The sequence below is a fragment of the Epinephelus fuscoguttatus genome, linkage group LG3 (assembly GCF_011397635.1).
Source record: "Epinephelus fuscoguttatus linkage group LG3, E.fuscoguttatus.final_Chr_v1".
Lineage (NCBI taxonomy): Eukaryota > Metazoa > Chordata > Actinopteri > Perciformes > Serranidae > Epinephelus > Epinephelus fuscoguttatus.
In genome coordinates this window covers 7,394,066-7,420,457 of record NC_064754.1, presented here as the reverse complement: position 1 = coordinate 7,420,457, position 26,392 = coordinate 7,394,066, and the positions used below count along the sequence as shown (strand labels likewise).

At 41.3% G+C, this 26,392-nt stretch overlaps 1 protein-coding gene across 1 annotated transcript in view; it reads left to right on the top strand.

Moving 5' to 3' along the window:
• The window catches only part of LOC125885939 (voltage-dependent T-type calcium channel subunit alpha-1I-like), a 219,987-nt gene that overhangs the window by 65,267 nt on the left and 128,328 nt on the right, over positions 1-26,392 (top strand). Inside the window, exons 5-8 of the mRNA XM_049571799.1 lie at positions 1,353-1,695; positions 3,786-3,878; positions 20,084-20,423; positions 20,510-20,907. Coding sequence (XP_049427756.1) covers positions 1,353-1,695; positions 3,786-3,878; positions 20,084-20,423; positions 20,510-20,907 — 1,174 coding nt within the window. The remainder of the gene's footprint in view (positions 1-1,352; positions 1,696-3,785; positions 3,879-20,083; positions 20,424-20,509; positions 20,908-26,392) is intronic.

The window sequence follows — 26,392 nt, the reverse complement described above, 5'->3', positions numbered from 1 at the left end:
AGCTGACAGTCTCCGTCAGAAAGCCGACTGTATCAGCTTGGTGTGTCAGAGTTAACGTGTCTCCATCACTACCTTTCTGTTTCTCTCCGTCTGTGTCTCTGGTGTCATTTTCTTTCAATTTTACCATTACAAACATAATCATCTCCCCGCGTCTGTGTCTTTCACTCGCTAACTCTCTCTGTCTCTCCATCCTTTCATCCACTCATCTCTCTGTCTGCGATCATTATATTCTCTGCTTTCAGTTCACACCACACAAATGTTGAAAATAGCCATGAAGGACAAGTGGTTTGTGTAAAATACCCATAGAAAAACGGCTTTTATTCACACACACACACACACACACACACACACACACACACACACACACACACACGTATTGCGTAACTCTATTTATGGCATCTCTGCACTTGCTGGGCTTGAAATTGATTTTCAGATTTTACTGATTACTCATCAAGCACAGTCATAGTTTACACCCGGCCTCAATTTGCAGTATATCACAAACCTTTTACATAGCCTTGACTATGAGTCACTGTTTAAAACTAGACAAAGAAACAAGCTGACTCCACTTTGGAATTTTAGAACTGAAATGTCACAGCTTTTTAAATGTACTTTTAGTCTTACCTGTATTTTAATATCAAATTTACGCAAGAAAACATTGGTTGGTATGATGTTTACATCCTTTAAGTGGCCGCCAACTTAGATTCTCACAATTATTTGGCCAATTTAGTCTAATAGTAAGAAGATAGACGTTATTGAAGATATTCTTTATTAATCCTTGAGAGAAAATTCAATTTGTTCACTCTGTTGTCATATATACACAGGACTGGAATACACACACATGCACAAACAGGACCAATGCATGCATTACATGGAGAGATGTCAGAGTGAGGGGGCTTCCCATGGACAGACACCCCAAACAGTTTGGGGTTTGGTGCCTTGCTCAAGGGCACCTCGGCAGTGCTCAGGAGGCAAACTGGCAACTCTCCAGCTACCAGTCCACACTCCATATCTGGTCAGGACAGGGACTTGATCCGGTGACCCTCGGGTTCCCAACCAAATAGACTCAGCTACTGCTGCCCCACTGTTGGATTTTTGGCTGTGGGATTGTATGGGGTATTTATCCATAGTCAGTGTGTTACTTACAGTGGGTGGCGGTTGGCACACCCCCAGTTTGGCGAGTCGGCAAGGGGTACCAACACAGAAGCTTAGTAATGTACTGCAGTGGATGGGGGTCAGCAATAACATGTATTTTCGCCACTCAATTTTTTTTTTGTTTTTTTTTTGTCAATGCCTTAATGTAAGACAACACCTTCCAACATGGGACTCACTAGCTTCTCCCTTTACACTTCCAGCACTACGGGTATCACTCTGCCTCGGCCGTACTACATGGCTGACGAAGATGACGAGCGACCCTTCATCTGCTCCCTGCCAGTTGACAATGGCATCATGTCCTGTTCTGATGTCCCTGCCCGCCGCGGAGGAGGCAGGGCGTGCTGCCTGGACAAAGACGATGCCCTGTACCGTCAGTCACTGGGCCTGAGCCCCGAGCCTCTGGCCAATGGCAGTGTCAGTGTGGCAGGACTCTGTGTCAACTGGAACCAGTACTACACCAGGTGTCACACTGGGTACAGCAACCCCCACAAAGGAGCCATCAACTTTGACAACATCGCCTATGCCTGGATTGTCATCTTCCAGGTGAGGATTTTGGTAAACTTGGTACCGATCAGGCTGCTTTGTTTTTGGTCCAAACCCACCTTTTAACCACTTTCTGATTCTAGATTTTCACACTTGATGATGGTGTATAACCTTGGTTCTAACTTTCTACTGTAGGTGGGCTCAAAATGTTAAATGAGCCATACCCAAGAGCTCCATAGAACAAAAACCTTGCAGTATATTCAGCAATCATTTCATGGACAGCAGCAACGTAAATGCAACTTAAATGTCCTGTCACTGCAAAAGTTCATATCAAAACAGCTTTGACAGGTGGAATACAGAATCGATATAGAACTTTCAAACTTGACAACATAAACATTAAAAATGGGTTTCAGTTTCCTTTTTGAATGTTTCCCAGTGTATTGTTGCCTTCAAATGGAACTTGTGAGCTTGTGGTTGCAGCATGGAAAGCAGTGTACCCCCAACACGTTCTCATCCCAAGTCGTCACATATTGCCTTTTTGTCAGTGGCCTTTCACGTCTACATATTACTCACTAGGTATCCTCCTGTGACTGCTGTTGACATTTAGAGATTCTGCAACCAACGCCAGGACGTCAACAAAAGCACGTAGTTCAGTTTAGGCAACAAAGGCATGTGGTTAGGATTACAAAAAAAGACATCATGATTTGCCTCTACATTCATACAGGAAGCAAACACGGGGCTCCAGTGTGAACGTCCAGAGTTAATTGGATCAATCCACCACCCCTCCCACCCGCCCTTCAGGGACTTTCCAGCACCTCATATTATTTTATTACCGGCAGTGTTTCAACCTGATGCCGTCCAGCAGCATATCCAACCACCACAACAGGTGCTGTCAGGCAGTGTTATGAACTGATGCCACCTAGCAGCGTATCATACTGCTGTGAAAGGTGGCTTTTGCTGTCAGGTGTCTGACGCCACAATCACTGACAAAGCAGCAGTATTTGATGACTTCTGAATGAGAATGGACTGGTACTCCATATGTTTGCTGTTCAAGTGGTTAAGTTGTGAAAACATTGCTGCTAGGCAATGGGAACGTGAGTGCTACTGTCTAGAAGCCACAGAGGCTAACAATTTAGCAGCCTAGCAAAATGCAGGAAAATAAACCTCCATGTCCATTTCTGATGTCTGCAAACAACATATGAACTCTGAGCTTTAAGAAAAGTTCCACTTACGAGACGGTGAATACCACAAGAGGGGAGCATCATAAGCACCTTTCTGGTGAACACTATGAACATTGAATTGAAGTCAGCATATGTGAACCTCATCAACTGAGAGGAAGTAAACATGGAGCAATCCAGTTTCAATGAAATGATCTATATAGCAGCTCCATAAAACATGGAGGCAGTTCAGGACAAATGAAGAAGTTGACTAAATTTTAGACTTGCACTGAGCTTAACAGTATCTCCATATATCCTTTCCTTCCTGGTCCACATATCCTTGTTTGCTTGGTGATACATGTCTCTGGAAAACATTGTGCAAAAATCAGAAAGAAAATAATAATGATGATGATGAAAGAGGATGAAACTTTCCCTATAACAGCATAAAATAAAATGCTTCTTAAATTCAAGCTGCATTGAAGCTCAGGACTGTGCAATATGATAAGTTATTTGGGGAAAACAATTTCCCACTTTTTGGTGTAGGGTTAAAAGAGAAGATCAATATCACTTTAGCACTTTAGTTTATCTTCGCTCAAAGACTGGAAACAGGAAACAGCTAGCCCTGCTCTGTCCAAAGGTAACAGCATCTCAAAAGCTCACTAGGTAATACAGTATGTTACATCTTATTTGCTTACATAAAACCAAACAATTCGTTGTTACATAGGGAGGTTATGTGTCTATTCCTTGACCAGGAGCACTTGTCAGGTAACCACTGGAGACTCAGATCAAGAAATAGTTCAGTACACAATCATCTGTAAAATCACCATTTTCTTTGTATTTTGCAGACAGACATGAGATTGGTATCGATGTTCTTATCTAACTTTCCTGTCAGAAAGCAACTCTTCCTTTAACACGTGTATTTCAACCCATAGAGCAGAATTCTTGTGCATGAAATTATTGTTTATTCACTGTGATCTCTCCCCTCGATTGTAGGTGATCACTCTTGAAGGCTGGGTGGAGATCATGTACTATGTGATGGATGCTCACTCCTTCTACAACTTCATCTACTTCATCCTACTGATTATTGTAAGTTATAGTCATACACATTCAGTACAGGAAGTGCGCATACTGTAGGGCTGGGTGATCAATGTCATCATAATGTTGTGAGAGGAATATTTAAAAAAATATATATTAAATTGCAAAATCACACATAAGTTAATAAAACACATCAGACGAAGCTGTTCAGTTCTGTCATACAGAAGCGTATTGCATTCACTTGACAAATAAAAGCCCTGTTTTTCTGAGTAATTTTTTCCCTGTTTTTCGTGGTAATATTTTCTATTTTTCTGAGTATTTTTTTTCTGTTTTTTTGTGGTAATTTTTTTTCCTGAACTAGGAGACGAGATACTTGAAAATCTCACGATAAGCTCCCACCTGGCACCTGCAAGTGACCCCTGCATCCATGGTGACTCCTGCTCATGGATGTATTTTGCATCCGTGCTCCTGCTTCTAGACAATTTCACCTACGGGATCAATAAGGGTAAGGCACGTAATTAGTTACACACAGGGTATGATAGTCTAGCTATGTTTTCGAATGCAACCTTCTAGTGTAGGCCTATTGCTCAATGTAACAGGTTAGGTTAGTAACAGGTTGTAACAACGTTAGCTGACAAATGTGTGTGGGCATGATTTTACAACCTGTGACACTGAGCGATAGGCCTACACTAGAAGGATGCAGTCGAAAACATAGCTAGATTATCATACCCTGTGTGTAACTACTTACGTGCCTTACCCTTATTGATCCAAAAATAATTACCACGAAAAAACAGAAAAAAAATACCCTGAAAAACAGAAAAAAATTACTCAGAAAAACAGAGAAAATTACTCAGAAAAACAGGGCTTTTATTTGTCAAGTGAATGCAATACGCTTCTGTACTGTCAGATATAAACTTTTCAATAGATCATTTTGTTGGTTTATAATGAAAATTGACTTATAATCATTCAGCATTAGCATGATAGAATTATATCACAACAATGCAATCCCACTCAAAATTCAAAGAAGATAATATTGAGGTCATACACACAGGTACACATCTCATTGCACACCCACACACACACACACACACACACACACAGGGAAGATGTAGTTTCTGCAGTCAGCCAATTTACATACTTTTAGATTCCCTGTTTTTGTTGCAAAGCTACAGGTGACTACAATGAAAGGCTGTCACTACTCTCTCTCTCACCTGCATGCTATTGCGCACACATGCACGCACACACACACACACACACACACACACACACACACACACACACACACATACACGGCTGTCAGTGTCGTAGTGAAAGCTGAGCTGAAATCCCTGGAGAATCCCCCTTTTGTTCTGATAAAACACTTTTTAATTCCAATCCTTTAGCTTCTGTCTCTGCATGTGTGCTGCAGTGTGTGTGTATGCTTTTGTATGTAAGCGTTGATGCGTGTTCCCCTCAGTTTTTTAGCCTGTCAGAGTGTGTGTGTGCGTGTGTTTGTGTGTGTGTGTAAGTGTTATCATAATGCAGTGTGACTGCCGGTCCTGGTTACTTCCCTAACCCAGAGGCTGTCTTGTCTTTTTTATTACACTTTTAATTGCCTGCCTTCAGATCCAAGTACAAGCTCTGCCTCTCTTTTCCTCTCCTCTTGTGTCACCAACACTCCCTTCCTTTCTTACTCCTTCGTTTTGTCTTCCATTACTCTGTACATCTGTCTATCTCCTTAAATCTGCCAATCTCTGCTACTTGCCACCTTACCTTTCTTATCATTTCTCGCCATCTATCAAGCCTTGAGTCTGATAACACATCCTTCCATCCCTCCCTCGTTCATCCCCCTTTGCCTCCCTTACACCCTCTGTGTCTCACTCTTTTTTCCTTAACCTCCTTTCTTCACCTCCCTCCTTTTATCTCTACCACCTCCTGGCTCCGTTCATCCACACCCCACCTGCCTTCGTTTTATCTTCCTTTTCTCGCTGAGCAGTATACTGGGTATCATTCATGCATCCATCACTCTACACATTATTCTCAGTCACGCGGAAACACACACATGCACGTGCAAGCAGGCATGCGAACACAAATCTACTTATCAATGCACAGTAAAATGTGCCAAAAGCATGGTTAGCATTCCTGTGGAAGCCCAGTATTCATGTGAAATGATGTTTTGACCTACCACTAGGCCCTGCAGTGGGTATCAGGCTGTGCTGTCGTAAATCTACTGGGCCCCATGACAGGCGACACCATTCTCTAGCCCTGAACTAACATACATTTAAGCTGCCTTTAAAGTCTACTCTCAATAAAACAAAGAGCAGAGACCTGGCAGCTCAATCACAAGAAAATATGTTGGTATTATACATTTCTGCAAACCATAGACATGTTAAATTTGCACATTATTGTGTAAGGAGTATGTTGAAACTTTACATTTCAGTGCTGTGATTGTAGTGTGGTTAGGTTTAGGCACAAATATCACTTGGTTATAAAAAGTAATGATGTCTCTGTATATAATAACTGCTTTTTGTACCACTACCATTAATGGGTCACAAAAAAATACCCAAGTTTGGAGCCCACAAAGCAGATGGACACATACTGATGGACCCCTACAAAAACCCCCAATTTAGAGCCTAAAAAGCAGATGGAAGCATACTGACTAGTTGTTAAAAAAAAAACAAAAAACACCCATTTTAAGTCTAAAAAGCCACTGGGAAGACAATGACAAATCACAACAAAACACGAGTTTGGAACCTAAAGAGCCGCTGGAAAAACCCAGACAGGTTGCTACAAAACACCCGAGTTTGGGGCGTAGAAGGCAGAGTGAAACATACCGATGGGTTGCTACAAATCACCCAAGTTTGGAGCCTATAGAGCCCCTGGAAAAACACAGATATGGCATCACAAAGCATGCACGTTTGAAGCCTAACAAGTAGATGAAAACATACTGATGATTCACTACAAAACACCCACATTTTGAGCCTAAAAAACAGATGGTTGATAAAAAAAAACATCAATTTTGAGACTAAAATGCAGCAGGAAAGATACTGACAGGTTGCTACAAAACTCCTAAGTTTGGAGCCGTAAAGTTGCTGGAAAAGCACAAACAGGTCACAACAAAACATCGAAGTTCGGAGCCTAAAAAGCAGATGGAAACATACAGACAGGTTGCCACAAAACACCGAAGTTCAGAGCCTAAAAAGCAGATGGAAACATACTGACTGGTTGCTACAAAACACCCAAGTTCGGAGCCTAAAAAGCACATGGAAACATACTGACTGGTTGCTACAAAACACCCAAGTTTGGAGCCTAAAAAGCAGATGGAAACATACTGACTGGTTGCTACAAAACACCCAAGTTTGGAGCCTAAAAAGCACATGGAAACATACTGACTGGTTGCTACAAAACACCCAAGTTCGGAGCCTAAAAAGCAGATGGAAACATACAGACAGGTTGCTACAAAACACCCAAGTTGAGAGCCTAACAAGAGGATAGAAACATACTGACGGGTTGCTACAAAACACCCAAGTTTGGTGATTCAGTTAAACACAACCACTTTTGTTATTCCGTGGTCTTGAACAGTTGTGTGCATATGGCTGCAGCTTGGCAGGCATTTTGCCTGGGTTAAACACCATTCGCCATCCTCTCTACCTCCTTATCACAAAGTCAGCATATATATTACACGTTAATATGATACATATAAAACATGCAAATGTAACATATTTGTGGCATGCAGAAACCTACAAGGCCAACTGAACCTGGCTTTATGTCTTCATTTTATCTGCCTATGCTTTACTGCCGTAACTGCCACTAGTGCTTCGATCGGCAGTATAATTTTTATGCCATGGACTGCTCCAGTAGCCATCCCTACTTATTTAGCTCCACCAGTCTTACAGATAATAGTTATATCAGAAAACAAGTTTATTGACACACACACATGGAAAAGGACACATTTACACACTATTTTCCAGATTTTTGCTGTGTAACATTATCTTTTGCATCAAGATTGCCTTGCCACAGTTGATTTGTCATATAATGGTTGCCTTTTGATGTGAAAACATCATTGAGGAGGGGTGGAGTGAGGAGGAAAGCAAGGAAGGAAATTACTGAGGACTGGAGTAAGGGTTGGTGGAGAGTAAGAGATGGAAAAAGGATGATGAAATTGAAGAGAAAATAGAGGGAAGAGGGATAGAAGGAAATGGAGAAGGCGAGAGGGAAGGGGGGGGTGGTGAGTGAGCTTAAGAGTGAGGGTGATGAGGAGGGAAGGAGTGGAGGAGGAGTGGGAAAGGGGTGGATGGATCAATGAAGAGAAGGAATCAGGAGGTGGTGATGATGGGCTGGAGTGCCGGCATGAAATCAGAGAGAGGATTGGAGAGCAGGAGAGAGGAAACGACCACATGTTGGTCTCCCTCTTTGATGTTAAATGAAATGATATTAATTAGAGCGAATCCCTCAGTGTGTCCTCCGGGCTCACATGGTTGGAGCAGACACACTGATCACAGCATCAGGCTTAACAGTATGTCATACATTATGCCGTTCTGTCCACCAACCCTCAGAATTAAAATGCGTATTCGTATTAGAGCAAGGGAAGTTTATACTGTACAGCACATTTTGTTTACATGATGCATTTAATATTAAATAGAAGACACACATAAAACATTAAAACCCGAGTAAAGAGGGCAGGAACCATTTTAAAATAAATCTAAAAAATGAAAACAGTCCAATGTCATCAATGCTGTACTGTGACCTAAACTGAAGGTCACTACTGCAAGTCTCTACATTATTTAGCCGTCACTACAGTCAAGGAGACATGTAATTTTGGTTGTTAGTGTTCTTAATTTCTCCCCAATTTCCGATCATATTCATACTGGAGCATGTGTGAATTTTAAGCTTTTTGGTGACTTTTCAGTGTAGAAAGTGCAACTATACTCCGTAACAGTGATGCTCCAAAAAAATGTGTCCTCTGATTCACAGATGTGTCTTTCACAATGGAAGTCTATGTGAACAAAGATCTCTGCGACCCAATGGCATTATGTGACAGACCTGGAATTTGTAATTTAATGGTTTGGCTACTTTGTCTCTGAAAAAAATGACAATATTTTAGATCCATCAGCCAGCCATCACTACCACTGCTATTTTAGACGTGCACTCTAAGGCCCCGATCATTATAGCAGCTGGAGATGCCTTTTTGTACTTGTTTTGAATGAGAATGAAGCCCTTTGCTTGTGGTTTTTGTGCCGTGATATGCCTGAAGTTGAAAGACTTCAAATCACAGCAGAAAAGCACCCAACTTCATCTCTTTTTTTGGTCACCTTTTTTCCCATTGTCCAGTCTGGTGATTTGAGAGGCGGGCCTTCTGTGGCGGTCACAACAACAAATTTACAGTTGGTAAACAACGGAGGAGAAACTGGTGGTAGCGGTTGCTGGATACCCAGAGCTATACAGCCCAACAATGGACAGCAGGTTGTCAAACTGCCCTGGGTCATCCTAAGATATGCTTGGAAATGGCCATCATGGAGGCGAAGCTCTTGGACCAACTGGTGGTACTCCCCATGATCCACCCTCTTTTTTAGGGTCTCATGTACCCACGCAGATCTCTGTTTCCCTGTGCCCAACGAACTATTTGCTGACAGCCTCTCACTCTCAACCAGAGCTACAGCAAGTACCCTCTGCCTTAATTACTTGGGAAAATAACAGTAGATTGATTACACGGGAAGGTTGGTGTAAGGAGGTGATGGGGTGGTTTCCTGGCAACAGTAAAAGGCACAGCAGGCGTATTTTTACTAGTGTTGTTCATTTAACCACATCTGCATTTGTAAATGCATGCCTAAAATCTTTCACCAGTTTAAGAGTCCACTTGAACCCTCCTCTAGATTCTGAATCAAAATCATCTTGATTGCTTGATTTGAATCAAAAATGTTCCCTCTGAGTATCTACTAAAGCCTGATGAGGAAGTAGATCCAACCTTTTTAATGTTTTTCAAGATGAATATATTCTAATTAGTCATGCATAAAATTGTTGTAAACTAGCATGATTTGACTCCCTGCAATTGTTGCACATTTGTCTTTCTTTCCCACAGAGACGAGCTTTGACAATCTGGATCTTGTCTGCTCCGTTGCAGCGTGTTTCAAGGCTCAACTCATAAACAGACTTAGTGCAGGAAAGTGATTTAAGTGTTAAAAGTTCAGTTCATATCCCTGCTTGTCCTCATCTCACTAGCAGACAGATGACGAGACTTTTAATTATGTTTCCTTTAACACCGCACGACACGGAGCATTGAGGAATAGAAGACAGCGAATGACGACAACCAAGAGAAAGAGAGGAAAGACAGAGACAGGAAGAGAGGTTCAGGTTGTGTATAGACACTTTGACAATTTCACTCACGTAACATTCATGCAGATTAAGCGTGTTGAATTGAATTGAACCGACGGAGGGAGGTAGAGTGGGGTGAAGAGTGAGCGATACGAGAGAGTGCAAGACGAGATGAAAACAGTGATGAGAGAAAGATGGAGAGAGAGTATGTGACAGATGGAGAGACAGATGAAAAAAGTGAGATAAAGATGGATAGAGTTTGAGAGATGCTGTACACTGATTACCATCATGTAGAGCAGCTTAGACAAGAGGACTCAGTGGAATTAAAGGCTTTCCGTGGAAAATAGCTTGGCCCTGTGGAATTAAGGTTTAACATTCAGAAATGCCAGCCTCAACCTGTTTGTTACAGAGCTGCGCAGTGTGATAAGCCTTTTGATTTGACACAGTGTAAGTGCCCTCACTTATACCTGGTGTTAACATTCAGCCCATACATGAGTCTGGGTTAAGGCACATGGTTGTTTCACTGTGTATAAGACAGTGTTAACATTCAGCCCATACATGAGTCTGGGTTAAGGCACATGGTTGTTTCACTGTGTATTAGACAGGAGCTGACAAACCTTGTCTGGGGTTTAGTTGATCTATAACCTTTACTACTTTTACTACGCAGCTCCATCTCAAACGAAACAAAACAACAACAGGTGACTGACTTGTGAGACAATAATACCCAGAGATGCTGTGATGTAACAGCAGTACTGTGGCAAATGTTTGGGAAATATTTTGTCCCCAAAATTCACTTCAGATCACTTTCCATTATTGCAGGAATTGGGTTTTGTAGTAAATTGTTAAATACATCATTTGAAATTAGGATAAAATTACATTTGCAACATTTGTAAGCCATAAACAGTGCTTCACTGGAGCTTAACTGCATTGTTAAACAATCTATCACTGACACAACAGTTGCTGTAAATGAACACATCATTGAGTTTAAAAGTTTGTTCTAAAACCAGTGTGTTTCAACAACCCGGTTGTGATGGGTGTCCTAAAGGTGCAGCTGTTCCAATCACAAATGTTGTGCTCAAATTGATTTGACAGCAAAAGCATATTTTCGGTTGTTATATAGTCCCTGATAAATTCCTGCTGTCCATGCAAATAGCTGAAGTTTGAGTAATATTGCATTTAATGTTGTTTAATATTTATTTTGCCACTTAGGGGGCACAACTCTGCCAAAAGAAAACACAGACACACAGACCTGACATGACTAATTAAGATGTTCTGTTGGTTAGAAAACAAGTAAACACGATGTGGTTTTTGCATTGCTTTGTTCTCCATTCACTTATTTGAACAAAATCTGGCTCTTAAACTGCTAGATATTTTAATTTTCTTCACCAGCTATTTATTAGATTTGTCTGTGTGCAGTTTAATGCTGCAAAAAAGTACACCGTAAGCAGGGGCGTAGCACTTAATTCTGGGCCCTGTGCACTCCAGGCCCTGTGTCCCTTTGTTTTGAAAACTGTTTTACCTCAGTGTGCTTGATTTACTTTCCTTTCTCTCTTTTCTGTTTTTGAAACCCCAATATCTCTTTCTTGGGGATAAACATGACAGTGTACATTGCTGTTCCAGCAGCTAAGGCAGTCACTTACTAGCCTCTATTTGCATTAAGAGATGAATCCTAGTGGGCGGGTGGACTAAACCATTTTGCTTTGTTTTTAAGGGGTGAGAAGAGCCTCAGGGAGCTTCTTTTTTCAGTACAAAGCAACGTTTAGTCTCTCTACCAATCTATATAATTTTCCTTTAATTCAAATAAACACAAGAAGTTTGTGCTCTAGAAAAGGATCAGCGCTCAGTGAATAACCTCCTAAGCCCTGTGATAAGCTATTATGGCAAGGCTTAACTATACAGACCAGTGAGCAGTGATAACTAACATGTCTTTGGGGTCATCAGGTGGGAACCTCCTTTCACCAGTGTTTCATCTAGTTGGTCCCACGACACCTCCAGGAGGCTAGACAGTGATCTCTGGCGTCCCCTAATGCCAGGTCTCACTGCTCCCCGCACCAACCCAACAACCTCCTTTACCTTGGCTATACTACCACAGAGGAGGTAGACCCAGGGAAGGAAGCCTTGTTAGGCTATAACACCCCCCCGCTGGCTTAGGCTGTACAGTTTACCTCCCCAAGACCAGCCCTCACAACAATTTCTACCTTACCTATACTACCACAGAGGAAGTAGACCCAGGGAGAGTAACATAACACTCCCCCGCTGGGTTAGTCTTTACAGTCTACCTCCCCAAGATGAGCCCTTAAAATAACAAAACCAAACTTTCCAATCCAGGCTTACCGTGCCCCTGACCATAGGCGTGAGTTTGTTTGCTGAAAACAGCTTCCTACTGTTGAGAGCGCCGAACAAAAAAGTAAATGTCCTATAAAACCAAAACAATGAGCTAAAAGGGGCTCAAAAGCTCCCGAGCACTTTTCCAAGTAGCAAGTTGTGTAACCAATTACTAATAAAATTTGACTAATAATATTACAGTAACATCAAGAACAAGTACTGTAAAACTTGAATTTGTAGCCCGGGGTATTATTTGCTTTAATAAATGAAATCAACAGGCCTATATTTGGAATAGGCCTTGAATTTCTTTCACACAGAATGGTTTCAGATAATATATCAATTATGAAACACTCATTTAATCTAGCTCCAACAGATCTGAGGACCCTTAGGGACTAAAGGGATATGCCTGTAGTAACTTAGGGGCCAATCAAGGAATGGACACATTATTTGAAGCAGCCAACAACCCGGTTTTATACATCTGAAGAACTTATTTAAAAACAATGAACTGCTTGTTGACCAGATCAGGAGTCTAATTGAGACAGGTGTTTATTTGTCAAAACATAAAGCTACATGAGGCTAGTAACAGGGGCTGGGTGTTTAATTGGCTTTTAATTTAAGTTTTACAATAATTTGTCACAACCTTACTTTTATCACCTCACTACTGATTTAAAACCCAACAGTCAATCACATCCAAGATTCGTTTTAGTAATCCTCATGCATGCACATCACTGAGCAGTAAGCTAATTTGAAAGGTGGAAATGATTACCATCAGTGGTTGGAAATGCTTCCATTACTTTGATTCTGTCAGGAGGATGATGACAAGAACATAGTTGCTCCAGGTAGTGATACCAAGACTCAATCCATTGTGAAAAACACAGCATCAACCATCCTATCTGAAACACTGACTATGACAGCACACCAACATGAAGCTCCAGGAAATACACTCCACCAAAGGTGAGCCCTCAGCAGCAATGGAAGAAGGCTGGTGTCCCACACTGGCTGAACAACCCATACTGGATTTTAATCATGGACAGCTGCAGACTGCAAGCGACAAAGAACTAATGAAGCTTGTGTCTGGATGTGTGATAGATGAAATGCTGCGTATCTCTGACTGACTCTCCATCTTTAAGACAGATCCTTGAGAAAATATTAGTCACAGGCAACACGTGACCCCCAGGTGAAAAATCATTTGCAAGGTATCTCGCCTTAGCTGAACTACCCGGAGATTACCCTGACATTCACACAGAGGCACACCTGTGAAGTGTGAATTTTAAGGAGAAGGACGTAATTACAAATTTGTGGGATGCAATGGAAAAGTAAAGTGCTTACTTTATTTTTGAAAAAAAAAAAACGTAATGAGTAATAAACTGAGCATAGCATTTGTTTAGGTAGAACACGATGTCAAGCTCAGCTCATATCCTAGCTACATCAGCTGATCATCAACTGATGGGCGCATGGAAGGGCAGAGAGGTGTGCTCTTTCCGTCTTAAGGCTTTCCACGTAAGCATGTGGAAGGGCAGAGAGGTGTGCTCTCTCCGTCTTAAGGCTTTCCATGTAAGCGTGTGGAAGGGCAGAGAGGTGTGCTCTCTCTGTCTTAAGGCTTTCCATGTAAGCGTGTGGAAGGGCAGAGAGGTGTGCTCTCTCTCCGCCTTATGTTGTCGACGTAGGTGTGTGGAAGAGACTTTCTGCATAGGCCTAGGAAAGGCAGAGAGGCCCCAGGACAGAGCCATGCTGCCAAATATAATACTGCAAATGGAAAAACTTTTCTTTGACTAACGTGTTGCTGACTGAAATTTCATTTCATGAGTTAACAAGCCCAACACAAGTTGATTCCTTGTTAGAAAATATTGACGAGTGGATCTTTGGAATTTGGGACTCATTGTAGTTCTTTGAGGAATTGAGCATTTGTCTCCTTTTTTTCTCGCTCCTCCTCAAACTCTGTTTCACTCACACACACACACACACACACACACACACACACACACACACAGTGCATCCATTCACTGTCAACCACACTTGCCTCTCACACATAGTCATTATGTCACTCTGCTGCAAACACCAACATTGCTTTCTCTCTCTCACACACACACAGACCCACACACTAATCTAATTGTATTTCAGCGGCTCCAGCAGAGTGTGAGTATAAATATTTGATGGGATCGGCGAGGGTGCTGAATGGGCGCTGGGACCCACTGACTCCTTTTCAGTCCCTGAGTCCAGAGAGCTGGCATGAACACCAGCCTGAGTCTGACCGCAAATCTCTGCTTTGGATCAATGAAGAGCAGCTTTACACACAAAACACACACACACACACACACACACACACACACACACACACACACACTTTTTTTTTTTATCCAGCTTTTCCATAGTCTTTGTCACGGTGGTTCAGATGGAGAGCAGAGTGGGTTATCAGGCTTCACCATCACTATTGATCACAGCCCAGAGAGCGTTAGACTTCATCCCCCTCTCTTCCTTCTCGCTTGCTCTCTCCTCCTCTTTTTCCACATCAGCTCTGCTTCTCTGAGTGACCTTGCCCTTTCTCTCTCCTTCTGTTCCTGCTTCACTTGCTGTATCTCGTAAAGAGAGTGAGCCTGAAACATCAAACGTGCAGCACTGCAACACAGCAAACCTGCAGTTTTTAGATTCACCTCTGAGCAGTGATTATATTTATACAATCGTAAAGGTTTAAGCAATAGAAAATCTTTAACTTGGCCCTGAACCTAGTTGTTTTTTTTATTAACAATGGAGCACTGAGTCAGGTTTAAACTCAACAGTGAAAGAAAGAGATGAAGAATGAGGATGTGGGGTGTAAAGAATGGATTTTTTTTCTGACTTTCGTGTTTGAGTATTGCACATGTACTCAAGTCTCCCAAGACATTTTCATCAGGCTCAAGGCCTGGTTTTAGTCATCTCTCAGACTTTTTTCTTACACCAGTGTTTTCCACAAGTGTTTTAAATTACATGGAGTTATCCTCACAGTGATAGGTTTAAACTTTTGTACTTTTATATATTCTTGCTTCTTTCATAATTAACACTTCAAGTTCAAGCTAATCAAAAGTGCTGAGAAAAGGGTGAATTTCTTAAACTACTCTGAAACTTGTTTAAAAGAAAACTGGATAGATAGCATGACCAGCAACAGTCAGCACATCTTAAAAACCAAATGAAATTGAAATGGAACTCTTATCAATGATACCTCGGGGGAAAAGACCACACAGTACTATCACACTAGCCTCAAATAAATAAAGTGACATTTAGGTTTGGCCGGCCATAAATACTTTATCTACGTTGGCATTCAAAGCCCTTTTCCCACATGACCAGTATTCTAACCCCGAGACCTCATGTGATTATTAATAAGTTTGCAAATTCGCACATTCATGCTATTTTAACAGACAACTTTTTTTTAGGTCAAGATGGCATATTACAATCTGTCATGCACATGGGCATGGTTACTGTATGATAGGGGTGGGAATCAGCAGAGACCCCATAATACAATGTTAAAACAATATTTAAGCCAAGATACAATTTGGTTTTGATTTTAAAAGTTTTGCATTACGCTGAGTATTGCGAAAACATGTAGTGCAATTTATTTCCCTTTTTAACTGCAAATTATGTTTAGGGATGCACAATAATATCAGCACATCATCGGTATGGGCTGATACTGGCTTCAAGATTAACTCTCAGAATCAGCCAACATGCTGATAATATCAGTGCATTATCGGTATCAGCCAATAGCAGCCGGCATTATAATGAGCTATTTAAATCTGCCAATAGCATTTTCTTATTTTGCACAATGAATGAATATTACATACATTGAAAAGTATTGTATTTCATGACTCTGTCTGCTGATAGGCCATCACGATACAAGAGTACATAAGAGTATACATGCATAATATGATGTTAACTTCACTACAGAAGAGACTTGATGATCACTAAAATTGGGTAGGGACAAAAGTGGATATATTGATATTGGTAGCAGTTATCAATCAAATGAGTTGTTACACATCAGCATATTAGCATATTGGCATATCCGATATCAGCAAAAAAAAAACAAAAAACAATATCATGCATCCCTAATTACGTTCCAAAACGAAAACTTTGTCAGCGTCTATTTTATCTAAGAAGAAAGTTTTCAGTGGGTTCATCTCACTATAGTTGTCTTCATTGCTGCAGAGTGTAACTAGTGGACTGAAAAAGCAATTGATTTCACTATTCAAGTTGGCGACCAAAAGTTTGATTTGTATCTGCAATATTAATAATTTACATAATAATAGAAAACAATACTTGACAGCCATGTATTGATACAATATTGCCACCCAAAATATTGCGATACTCTGCTGTATCAACTCCTTCCATTTTAGTTTGATGGTTGTTAATAGGGATGTATGATATTGGATTTATTGCTGATATCCGATACGCCGATATATAACAAATTATTTGGGCAGTAGCAATATTTGGTAACACTTTACTTGAAGGTATCTACATAAGAGTGACATGACATTGTCATAACTATGACATGACACGGTCATGAACTTGTCCTAAGCATTATGTACATGTCATAAACATTTATGACTGTCATTAAGTTTCATTCGGTTTTTGTAATGACAAGTTGACATTGTTTGGGTTGTCTTGATTATGACAACTTGACATTAGTCAAAGTGACATTACCAGAAGTTGTCTTTGTCATGACAAGTTGACATTAAATTTGTTTGGGATGTCCTTATAAGGACAACTTGACATTAACCAGGATGACATTACAAGAAGATGTCTTTGTCATAAAAAGAAATGCACCTCTTTTTGTGTTTATGACAAGTTGACATAATGATTATTATTGTCATGACAAAGACATCTTCTGGTAATTTCATCCTGGTTAATGTCAAGTTGTTATAATAAGAACATCCCGTTTTTTTCAGCTTCTTTTTTTTTCCTGTTAGTTTGGTGTGGCAAGTGGCTATGAATACTACAATACCCATGGGCCTTGGCTGTCATTGCTATTGACAAAATGCCGGTCAGAGGCACAAATTAGAGATGTAGTGTATTCAGAACACGTCACTGTTGCACTTAGGGATGAAACAAAGAGCCACAGTTGCAAAATGCATCCAAATATTACAAATAATCCAAAAGCAAATTCATCTGAGCTGCAGACTGTATTGTCAGTTTTGTCAACAGCATATTTGCAGCTTGTTGATCAGATTTTTTTCCCTTTTTTTCTAAAATGCACTTACTTATAAATTTACACTTATCTTGTACTATCTTTCTTTTTTCTTTGTCAAACATCCAGATATTATTTAATACAGATCATCTTTTGTTCTGATGATTCAACCATAAGAGTTTCATCCAATCTGTGGAAGTACTCCAACTGTGAGTCATCTAACATCCACAGTGTGGAGAAAATGAATGGGACTTCTAACACTGAACCAGGGCTGTGCCAAAAAGCTTCTCCTGCTTTGGAGCTCTATACAATTGGTACTCGCTTTGGTTACAGTATGTCACGTGTTAGTGATAACAAAGTAAAGTCTTCAGGGTGTTTAGGTATGACTAAATCACACAAAGTTCCATGATAATACTCGTCCTGTGTGAATACGGCTGAGTGATACTGAGAAAATCAAATATTATGATATTTTCAACTAAATACCTCAATCTTGATATTGCAACAATATTCTAGGGTCAACATGTTGGTGCATCATGGTCTTACTCCTGAAGTTGTTGAATACTGGTGATTGGGCAGTGACTTTCGATGTCAGACACTGGCGAAAAAGCTGTCCTTTCATGTCATCATGATATGTGGCTGGTCCCCGTTGTTGTGTAATGGCACCAAACAGCGTCAGGGGGAATTGCGGCCAGGCAACAACATAAGTTAAAAGGGTGAAAGTCCGAGCAGGGTGGATGGAAGGGGTGGTGGATAATGACTAAGTGGTTAAAGGTAAACAATAAAACAGAAGTTCAGAAAATTACATACATTTACTGTAATGCAGTCTTTAAAAACAGAAGACATCACACAATATCACAATATCCAACATCTAAGGCAATATCTAGTCTCATATCAGGGTATTGATATATAAGTAATATGATATATTGCTTGGCCCTGTGTGTGAATCATAGACTAAAAATAATGAATGTAGCCTCCATGATGTCACCCGCTGGTTTGTGGACCCTGGCTTTGAAGCCTCAAGTTTGGCATTTCGGCCATTGCCATCTTGGTATTTTGGAGCCAGAAGTGACCACAATTGGACAAGAGGGTGGAGCTATTTAGGAGCGAGGCATGGATCTGACTCATAGACTGTGGTGACGCTTTACTCAAAGCCTTGCCCTTAATTGTGTGTAACTTTAAGTCTTAATAAAATGTAAATAGGTGTGTTATATAACAATCCACAGTGTTTAAGTCGACCAAAACCTTTTTTATACCAGGGTTAGACTGTAAACATCTTTATATCTGCTGTGAAGTTGGGCATTTTACCATGGGGGTCTATAGGGATTGAATTACTTTTGGACCCAGCCTTAAGTGACCATTCAAGGAAATGCAGTTCAGTCAGGACCACTTTGGTCAAAGAAAACTTTATTTTCATTTAGAGTATTATATTTGGCAGTATGGCTCTGTTCTGGGGCCTCCCTGCCCTTCCCAGGACCTATGCAGAAAGCCCAAGGCGAAGAGAGCACACCCCTCTGCCCTTTCATGCTCCTACATGGAACACCTAAAGCCCAGAGAGTGGAACTCTCTGCCCTTCCACGTGCATATGTTGAAAGCCTTAAAGCAGCGAGATCACACCTCCCTGCCCTTCCACGTGGATACCAGAAAAGCTTGAAGCGGGGAGAGCAGCAGCAAAGACCCCACAGGAACAAAACAGAGCAGCATCAATGACAAACACAAATGACATTGATAGGTCAGACACAGCATGAAAAGGAGGAGCTGGGGTGGAGGTGGGTTGCAAAGCGACTTGCAGAGGGAGCAGCAACAGCAGGCAGGACAGAGCAGTTTAAATAGAGCACCCTGAATAACATTTGCCAATTGGTTGCATAGGAAGGAACCATGTGATCTATCAGTTGACTCATTCATTAATCAGCTGTTCCATCAGCTATGCTCAATTTTTGGCACTTCTGCGTTGGCTTCATTTTTCAGCCCTGGAGGTTGCTGCTCGGTGTAAATGGGATTCAGTATAAGCTTTACCTCCCATATATTAGGAGGTGGAATTACAAGAGTATCAAGGTGGTTAAGGTTTTAGTTCAGTTCTTCTAATGGGTTAATAGTGGCTGTCCTTAAACTATTGTGTTTTGTTGGTTGTGTTACCAAAATGCTATCTTACTCTCAAGTCAGTTACAGCTCAGTATCCTCAGTGTTCTCAGTGATAACACTGCAGTTTTGTTTGCAACCATATTGTATAATGTGTTGTGTTTGGACTTGTCCAGCCAAGTGGGCTAACAGGCTGGAGTTAGCAGCAGAGAAACTCCACTGGCCTCAAGCCATCTTGTTGATAGTACTTTATACAGTGTGACTAGCTGGCAGAATCTGACCGCTAATAGCTCAGACAATTTCATGACTGTGTTTTCAGTTGGAACACATTACACTGTGGAATAAATCTATTTTCTGCTCTTTTCATTGGGTCTTAAAAAACTGTATTTCCATGTATATCTCTTCCTCCCAGGTTGGGTCCTTCTTCATGATTAACCTGTGCCTCGTGGTCATCGCCACCCAGTTCTCAGAAACAAAGCAGAGGGAGCACCAGCTGATGCAGGAGCAGCGAGCACAGTGTTCGTCCTCCTCCACCCTGGCCAGTGAACCCGGGGACTGCTATGAGGAACTCTTCCAGCTGGTATGTCACATCCTCCGCAAGGCCAGGAGACAAACTGTGGTCCTTTTCAACACCCTGCGGGGGAAACCACGCGGCTTTCGGGGTGTCGGAAGAGGAAGAGGAGGTGAAGAATGGAGGAACAGGAAAGCCAATGGGAAGGGAGGACGTGAGAGGAGAGCAGTGACGAGGCACGGTATGTAGCTTAAAAAATATGCAGTAGTATTTAGATGCATGCTTTTTTAGCTGACCCTTTAACACCCTCTATTTGCAACATTTCAGGTCCACCCTGTCCCCACCATAGCAGACCTGACCATGCATCACCCGTGGCCCTCACCGCCACGTCTGCCACCGATGGCTGCCCTCAGTGCGCCGCAGCCCTGTCGCTCGCTGATGGGGTTGGACCAGCTCGCAGTGCAATAAATGACGAAGCAGAAGAAGGAGCTGTAGAGGAAACGGACAGGGAAGGGGGACAATCTGGTGGTAAGGAGAAGGGCGAGAATGACAAGGAAGGAGCAGGGAGCCATGGAGGCTGTCTTCCTAAGAAGGGATGCAGGGAGATATGGCATGACATCAGGATGAAGCTGTGGGGAATCGTGGAGAGCAAGTACTTCAATCGAGGCATCATGATCGCCATCCTGATCAACACCATAAGCATGGGCATAGAGCACCACGAGCAGGTACAGACAGCTGCAGCTCGCCTCTGTGTTGCAGAACTAAAGTGCTTCTCTTGGTCTTTTTGTTGCACTTTAGTTTCTCACCTCTTTTAGTCATTCTCTCATTTCTGCAAAATTTTTGTCATCTTCTCCTCTTTCTCTCTCAATATGTCTCTTTTCCACAGTTGCCTGTCTATTCATCAGTTTAATTAAATGTTTCCAGCACTTCAGATATGTTCACACTCACATGAGGCACACATTGTTGCCAATATTGATATCTTGGCACACAGCAAGTACTCTGCAGGCTTTGCTCAACTCATGCAGTAAAACTGAACACTAAATTTTAAGTAGCAGTTCTGAATGTTCCTAAAAAATTGTCAAGCACAGTCTCCCAGAAATATTTAACCCACTGTCTCCTATGCGTGTTTCATTGTACTATTAAATATCACCTCGGGATTTTGTGGAGGAACAGGAAGGGACAAAATAAAGCCAAAATCCTAACCGTGAGCCATGACACAAAAGGATTATAACAACAACATCAATCCAACTGTAAGAAAATATATGTGCAAACTGATTTTAACAAATCTTTGAAACAGTAAATAGTAGTACAAATAGTAAATATAACCAATTGAAGCAATAAATTCCTCAGTGCATACTGTACTGACAGAGAAAGCTGAGTTCTGCTCATAGAGCCATGGCAGCAGTGCCTAAGTATCAGGATGCATTGTGAGCAAGCTTCAAAACATAGCAGTAAGTGACAAAAACAATCCCTCAGTGGTCATCTGCCCTCTCAACCCTGCTGGTCTTTTCAGTTTATCTTCAGGATCTTGAAGAAGGTTTCCAGCACACTTCTGTCCAAATGTGGAGGGAAACTTTCATGCATAGTAACACACACACGGGCTTTCTCAGGGTTGGCGTCTGCGAGAACATCCAACAAAACTGCCCACGCTGAAATTCACTGCTCCAGAATGATTCAGTTACTGTTGGCATCAGAGGGCAGTTTGAGCAAAGGAACCACTGTCTTGCACGGCTAACGCAGCCGCAGCCCCGGCCTCTCTGCTGCTTTTCTTCCGGTGTATATTCTTGCATAAACAAATACAGCTGAATAAAAGAATCAGCCAGAACACTGTATCTTCATCCATAACATCCTCTATGATCATATTTTGGGATGCCAGTTTCACTGTTGGAACAAAGCTACTTTGCAAAGAGCAAAGAGAACAAGAAAATGATGCTTTTCAGCTGCATCTAGAGCACGCCCCCTGACTAACTAGAGGCTAGAAATCCAAGCTGAAATAGCCTGTAGTTCTACCTGCCTCCAACTACGTCACTGTCACGTTAAATGACACCAGTGGATGCAGAAAGAACAACGGATTTTTCAGCAGTGAACTAAGCTATCTTCGTCAATATAACATTGAGGATTGAGGAATTCATTGCTTTAAAAGACTATATTTACCATCAACACTGGTGGACATCCACAAAAAATGGCAAACTTTGGGTAAAGTTCAGAGGAAACAGATTCCTGACATGGATTTTGTAATAAAATGATCAGTAAAATAATACATAATCATCAGCATAGCCAAACTCCTTTTAGACATTCAAAAGATAACCAGGGAGATTTGTTTCATTTTTAAGGGAAACAGATTAATTAAGTTTTTTGTATTTGTCAACATATCCAAGAAAACACCAAAACCAACAATGTGTTAGCCTATCTCTTAATACTTTCAGACCTCCTTATGGCACTCAGCCTCAAGCCTATTTGTTCCTACAGAAGACATGAATCTCACTAATATTTAATTTCATTTTTTAAGCCTAAATCAATAATCACAACTGGGCCTTGTAGTGTTTAGCAAAAATTAGTCAAACAGGAACAAACCCTGTATTTGTCTGGGACATTTTTTTAGACTTTGATCTGAGATATCCAGAGGCAGCAGGACAGTGATTGTGGAACCAACTCAAAATAAACAAAGCCTGTGTTCTTGGTAATAAAGGAACATGTCATCCAATAAAATGGTGTGGCTCATAACAAGTTTTTTTTTTATAGTTTTTGGACAACAGTGGAGCCTGTATGGATAACCCAGTCTCACTCCGAAGTCATCGAAATCCAGTGCTAGGAGAGTGATTTACGTCGTCAGACACAGACGAAAAAAGCCGTCCTTCAACATTGGCATAACGTGGCCGGTCACCATTTTGGGTTAATGGCGTCCGGGGGTAAATGCAGTGGAACAAGAGCAAAAGTTAACGTGGCAAAAGTCTGAGTGGGGTGGATGGGTCCAATCAACATCGACTTTCGGCTGGGAGAGCAGTGTTTGCATCCCTGTTCTTTTTTCCTAAACTCAAACATGTGCGTTTGTTGTTGAAGGAAAAACACTGATATGTGACGAGGGCGGGGTGAGAATGTGTTGGTGAGAATGTTGGACCCTATAGCATAAAGAAGTAGATTTAAGTCAGGCTTTACCCACACAGGCAACACTTTTAGTGGGATCAATTCACTGTTGCATGTAGTTGAACTTGTTGTAAATATTTTACAAGATTGTCTGCTGTGATGTGTTTGGTTGGCTGAAAACCATGAAACGTTCGACTTCTATGGTCATCAGTCTTGTGATTTTACTCTATCAACAGCTCTTCACACTGCTAAGTGGAACAATAGTGAGAGCATAAATGTAAATATTCTTAGATTCCCAAACTTTTACAGCTTTTAGTTTTAAGACACAAATCTAGTAATGCTTGGAGGGAAGTTGTATCCATTTGTGATAATGTTGGGATGAATGTGAACTTGTCTTGTTATCTTCAGCTATTGCTACCCAATTAGGATGTACCAGCAAGCTAGCAATGTACATTTATGAATGGGGGAAATCCATAGCAGTTAAAAATAAAGGATTTGTTGTTGTTTAGTATTTTGTAGATGCTTGAGCTGCTCTCTCTCTCTCTCTCTCTCTCTCTCTCTCTCTCTCTCTCTCTCTCGTTGCCTGGAGTTATTTTAGAGTGAACCGACAACCATGTTGCTTGCAGTGTGAGTCCACAGTCTCTTCCAGTGTCTCCCCTGTCACTCAATGTCCACACTCCTCCGCAATTTAAACTTCTCTGTATGCTCTCTCCAGCAAATCCATCTCTCTTTTTTATATGCCTTTTCCTCCATCTGCCTTCATAACGCCTGTATAATCTGATTCCACAGCCAACAGGATAGATATGTCTGCACTCAGGTTAGGCAGCGGGGATATAGGTAAGGCCAACAGAACATGATTTCACTTTTGGTTTAGATCAAACTCATCAGGATCTCCAAGCGTTACGAAATGTTGCCTCGTGCTTTCTTTCAACTTTATCTTATTTTTCCCAGTTTCCTGTCTCTTTCCATCACTCTGCTTTGTGCATTCTTTGTCTTCCTATCAATATTTCTTGCTCTCGCTATACCATCGCCCACTGACGCCTGCCACCGCCGCAGTGGTGGGTCGTTTCTCATCTCAGGGGTGGCTAAAAATAGAGAGAGACAGAGCGAGAGAGGCAGAGGGAGACTTTGCTCCTTTAATGTGGAGGAAATAGTGAGCGTCTGTGGTTCCACCGCCTGTTTAGCAAACTGGAGTCATGCCTCCCCGTGTTTGAACAGTGGTATCAGAGGCTTAATCTGTCTCATCACTCTGATCCTCGCCCGGTAGAGAGACGCTTCCACCTGTCCTGCTACACCTGTGGTCCATCTTTATGTCAGTGTGGAAACAGCAGATAAGCAGTGTGGGGAAATGCCAGCCAAATACATACCAAACAACTTGCTTTGCATTTACTCATTACATGTTTGAATATTTATTCTTTGCTACTGAAAATTTAGACAATAAACTAGTTATTTGAAACATGATTTGATGATCCAAAACCCAAAATACAAGATCAAAATTGTAGAGGAATGCATTATCTGCTCTAATTGCTATTTATTTGCTCAAATATGAGCTACAGGTGTTAAATGTTTTTATAACTTGCATACTATACTACTGACAGTAGTAGCCAAATGCGTCCTTGTAGTCCCCATAAAATCAAAAATATAGTTTTTGTCATAGTTTCAGTGCTGTGTCCCTGTGTTGGTTGTTCATTTGCCTCTTGTTATATGCCAAATATATGTTGAAAAAAAAAATCAGTATTAGAGTATTTTTGACATCAAAAGTCTTTATCGTTCTGTAAAACCAGGTAAAACATTTTTCAATTGCTTGATGACTCATCCTGTGCCCAGGGGTGTTTATAAACGTTTATAAATCTTCTAATCTAAGACTTTTGACAAGTAGCTAGCTACACCGCTCATTTACAGCTGCACTTGAGCTAGATTGTTTTGGTGTGAGTGGCCGAACGATGGACATATCAGCCGTAGATGGCGTACTGCTTGTGATGCTCAAAGTGGCAAAAAAAAACTGCTCTTGAAAAACTAATTTAAACTCGCAGCCAATGTCTCTTTCCAGAAATCATAACCCAGATAATTAAGATAATCCACAGACTTTGTTGTGAGCTGTTTTATGTAGAAACTAGTTTTTCCTACCAAACAACACCCTCCAACTGTATCACTGTGCAGAAGGAAGCGTGCATCTACCACCAGCTCACCTAGCACCTCTGAGCTAGCTAATGTTTGAGCTCAACTGAAAGGAACGCCATTAATGCTTAAAAGAAATGGCTACTTTAGAATGAAAATACATACAGTACTTACTGACCCTCGACAAGAAGTCCAGTGTAGTTTTTAAATCCACAAACTCGTTCGGGGTATCGGAGGATGCCAGCTTCCCGGAATAACAGCTATACTTGAAGTGCATGGAACCCACATTTTGAAAATGTAATAAAACTCCGCTAATGCATTTCAAAAATGTCAGAATGGCTTGTCTGTCGTAATCCAAGTGCACTGAAGCTGCGGCATGCAAAACGGACTTGAAAAGACGTAATTTACTCCACTTTTATAGCATCATTTCTCACCATGGTCAGTTAGCCTGCCCTGCAGGTGTGCTGTGTTTACATGGCAACTCGCTGATGGCTAGTGCTGGTGCTAGTTCTCGAGTCCCACGTGAGTTGCCATGTAAACACAGCACGCCTGCAGGGTAGGCTAACTGACCATGGTGAGAAATTATGCTATGAAAGTGGAGTAAACTGCGTCTTTTCAAGTCAGTTTTGCATGCCACGGCTTCAGGGCACTCTCACACTGTCAAAAGCATGATGAGTAGATGCACGCTTCCTTCTGCATGGTGATACTTTTGGCAGGTGAAGTTTGGTAGAAGAAAATACATAGTTCATACATGAAACTGCTCACAAGGTCTGTGGATTATTTTGAGTAACCTGGTCAATGGGACATTGTTATTGAGTTTTTCAAATGTATTGTGTTTGTTGTTTGTTTGTTTGTTTGTTTTTGGCAATATGTGCACCACAAGCCAAGGGCCATCTAATCCCATTATACTGAAGAGACGGCAGACATCTATTTGGCCAATATCTTCAACAACTCACACTTTAACAATCCGGACTGATAAATAGCAGGACAGGTAAGAGGAAAAATATG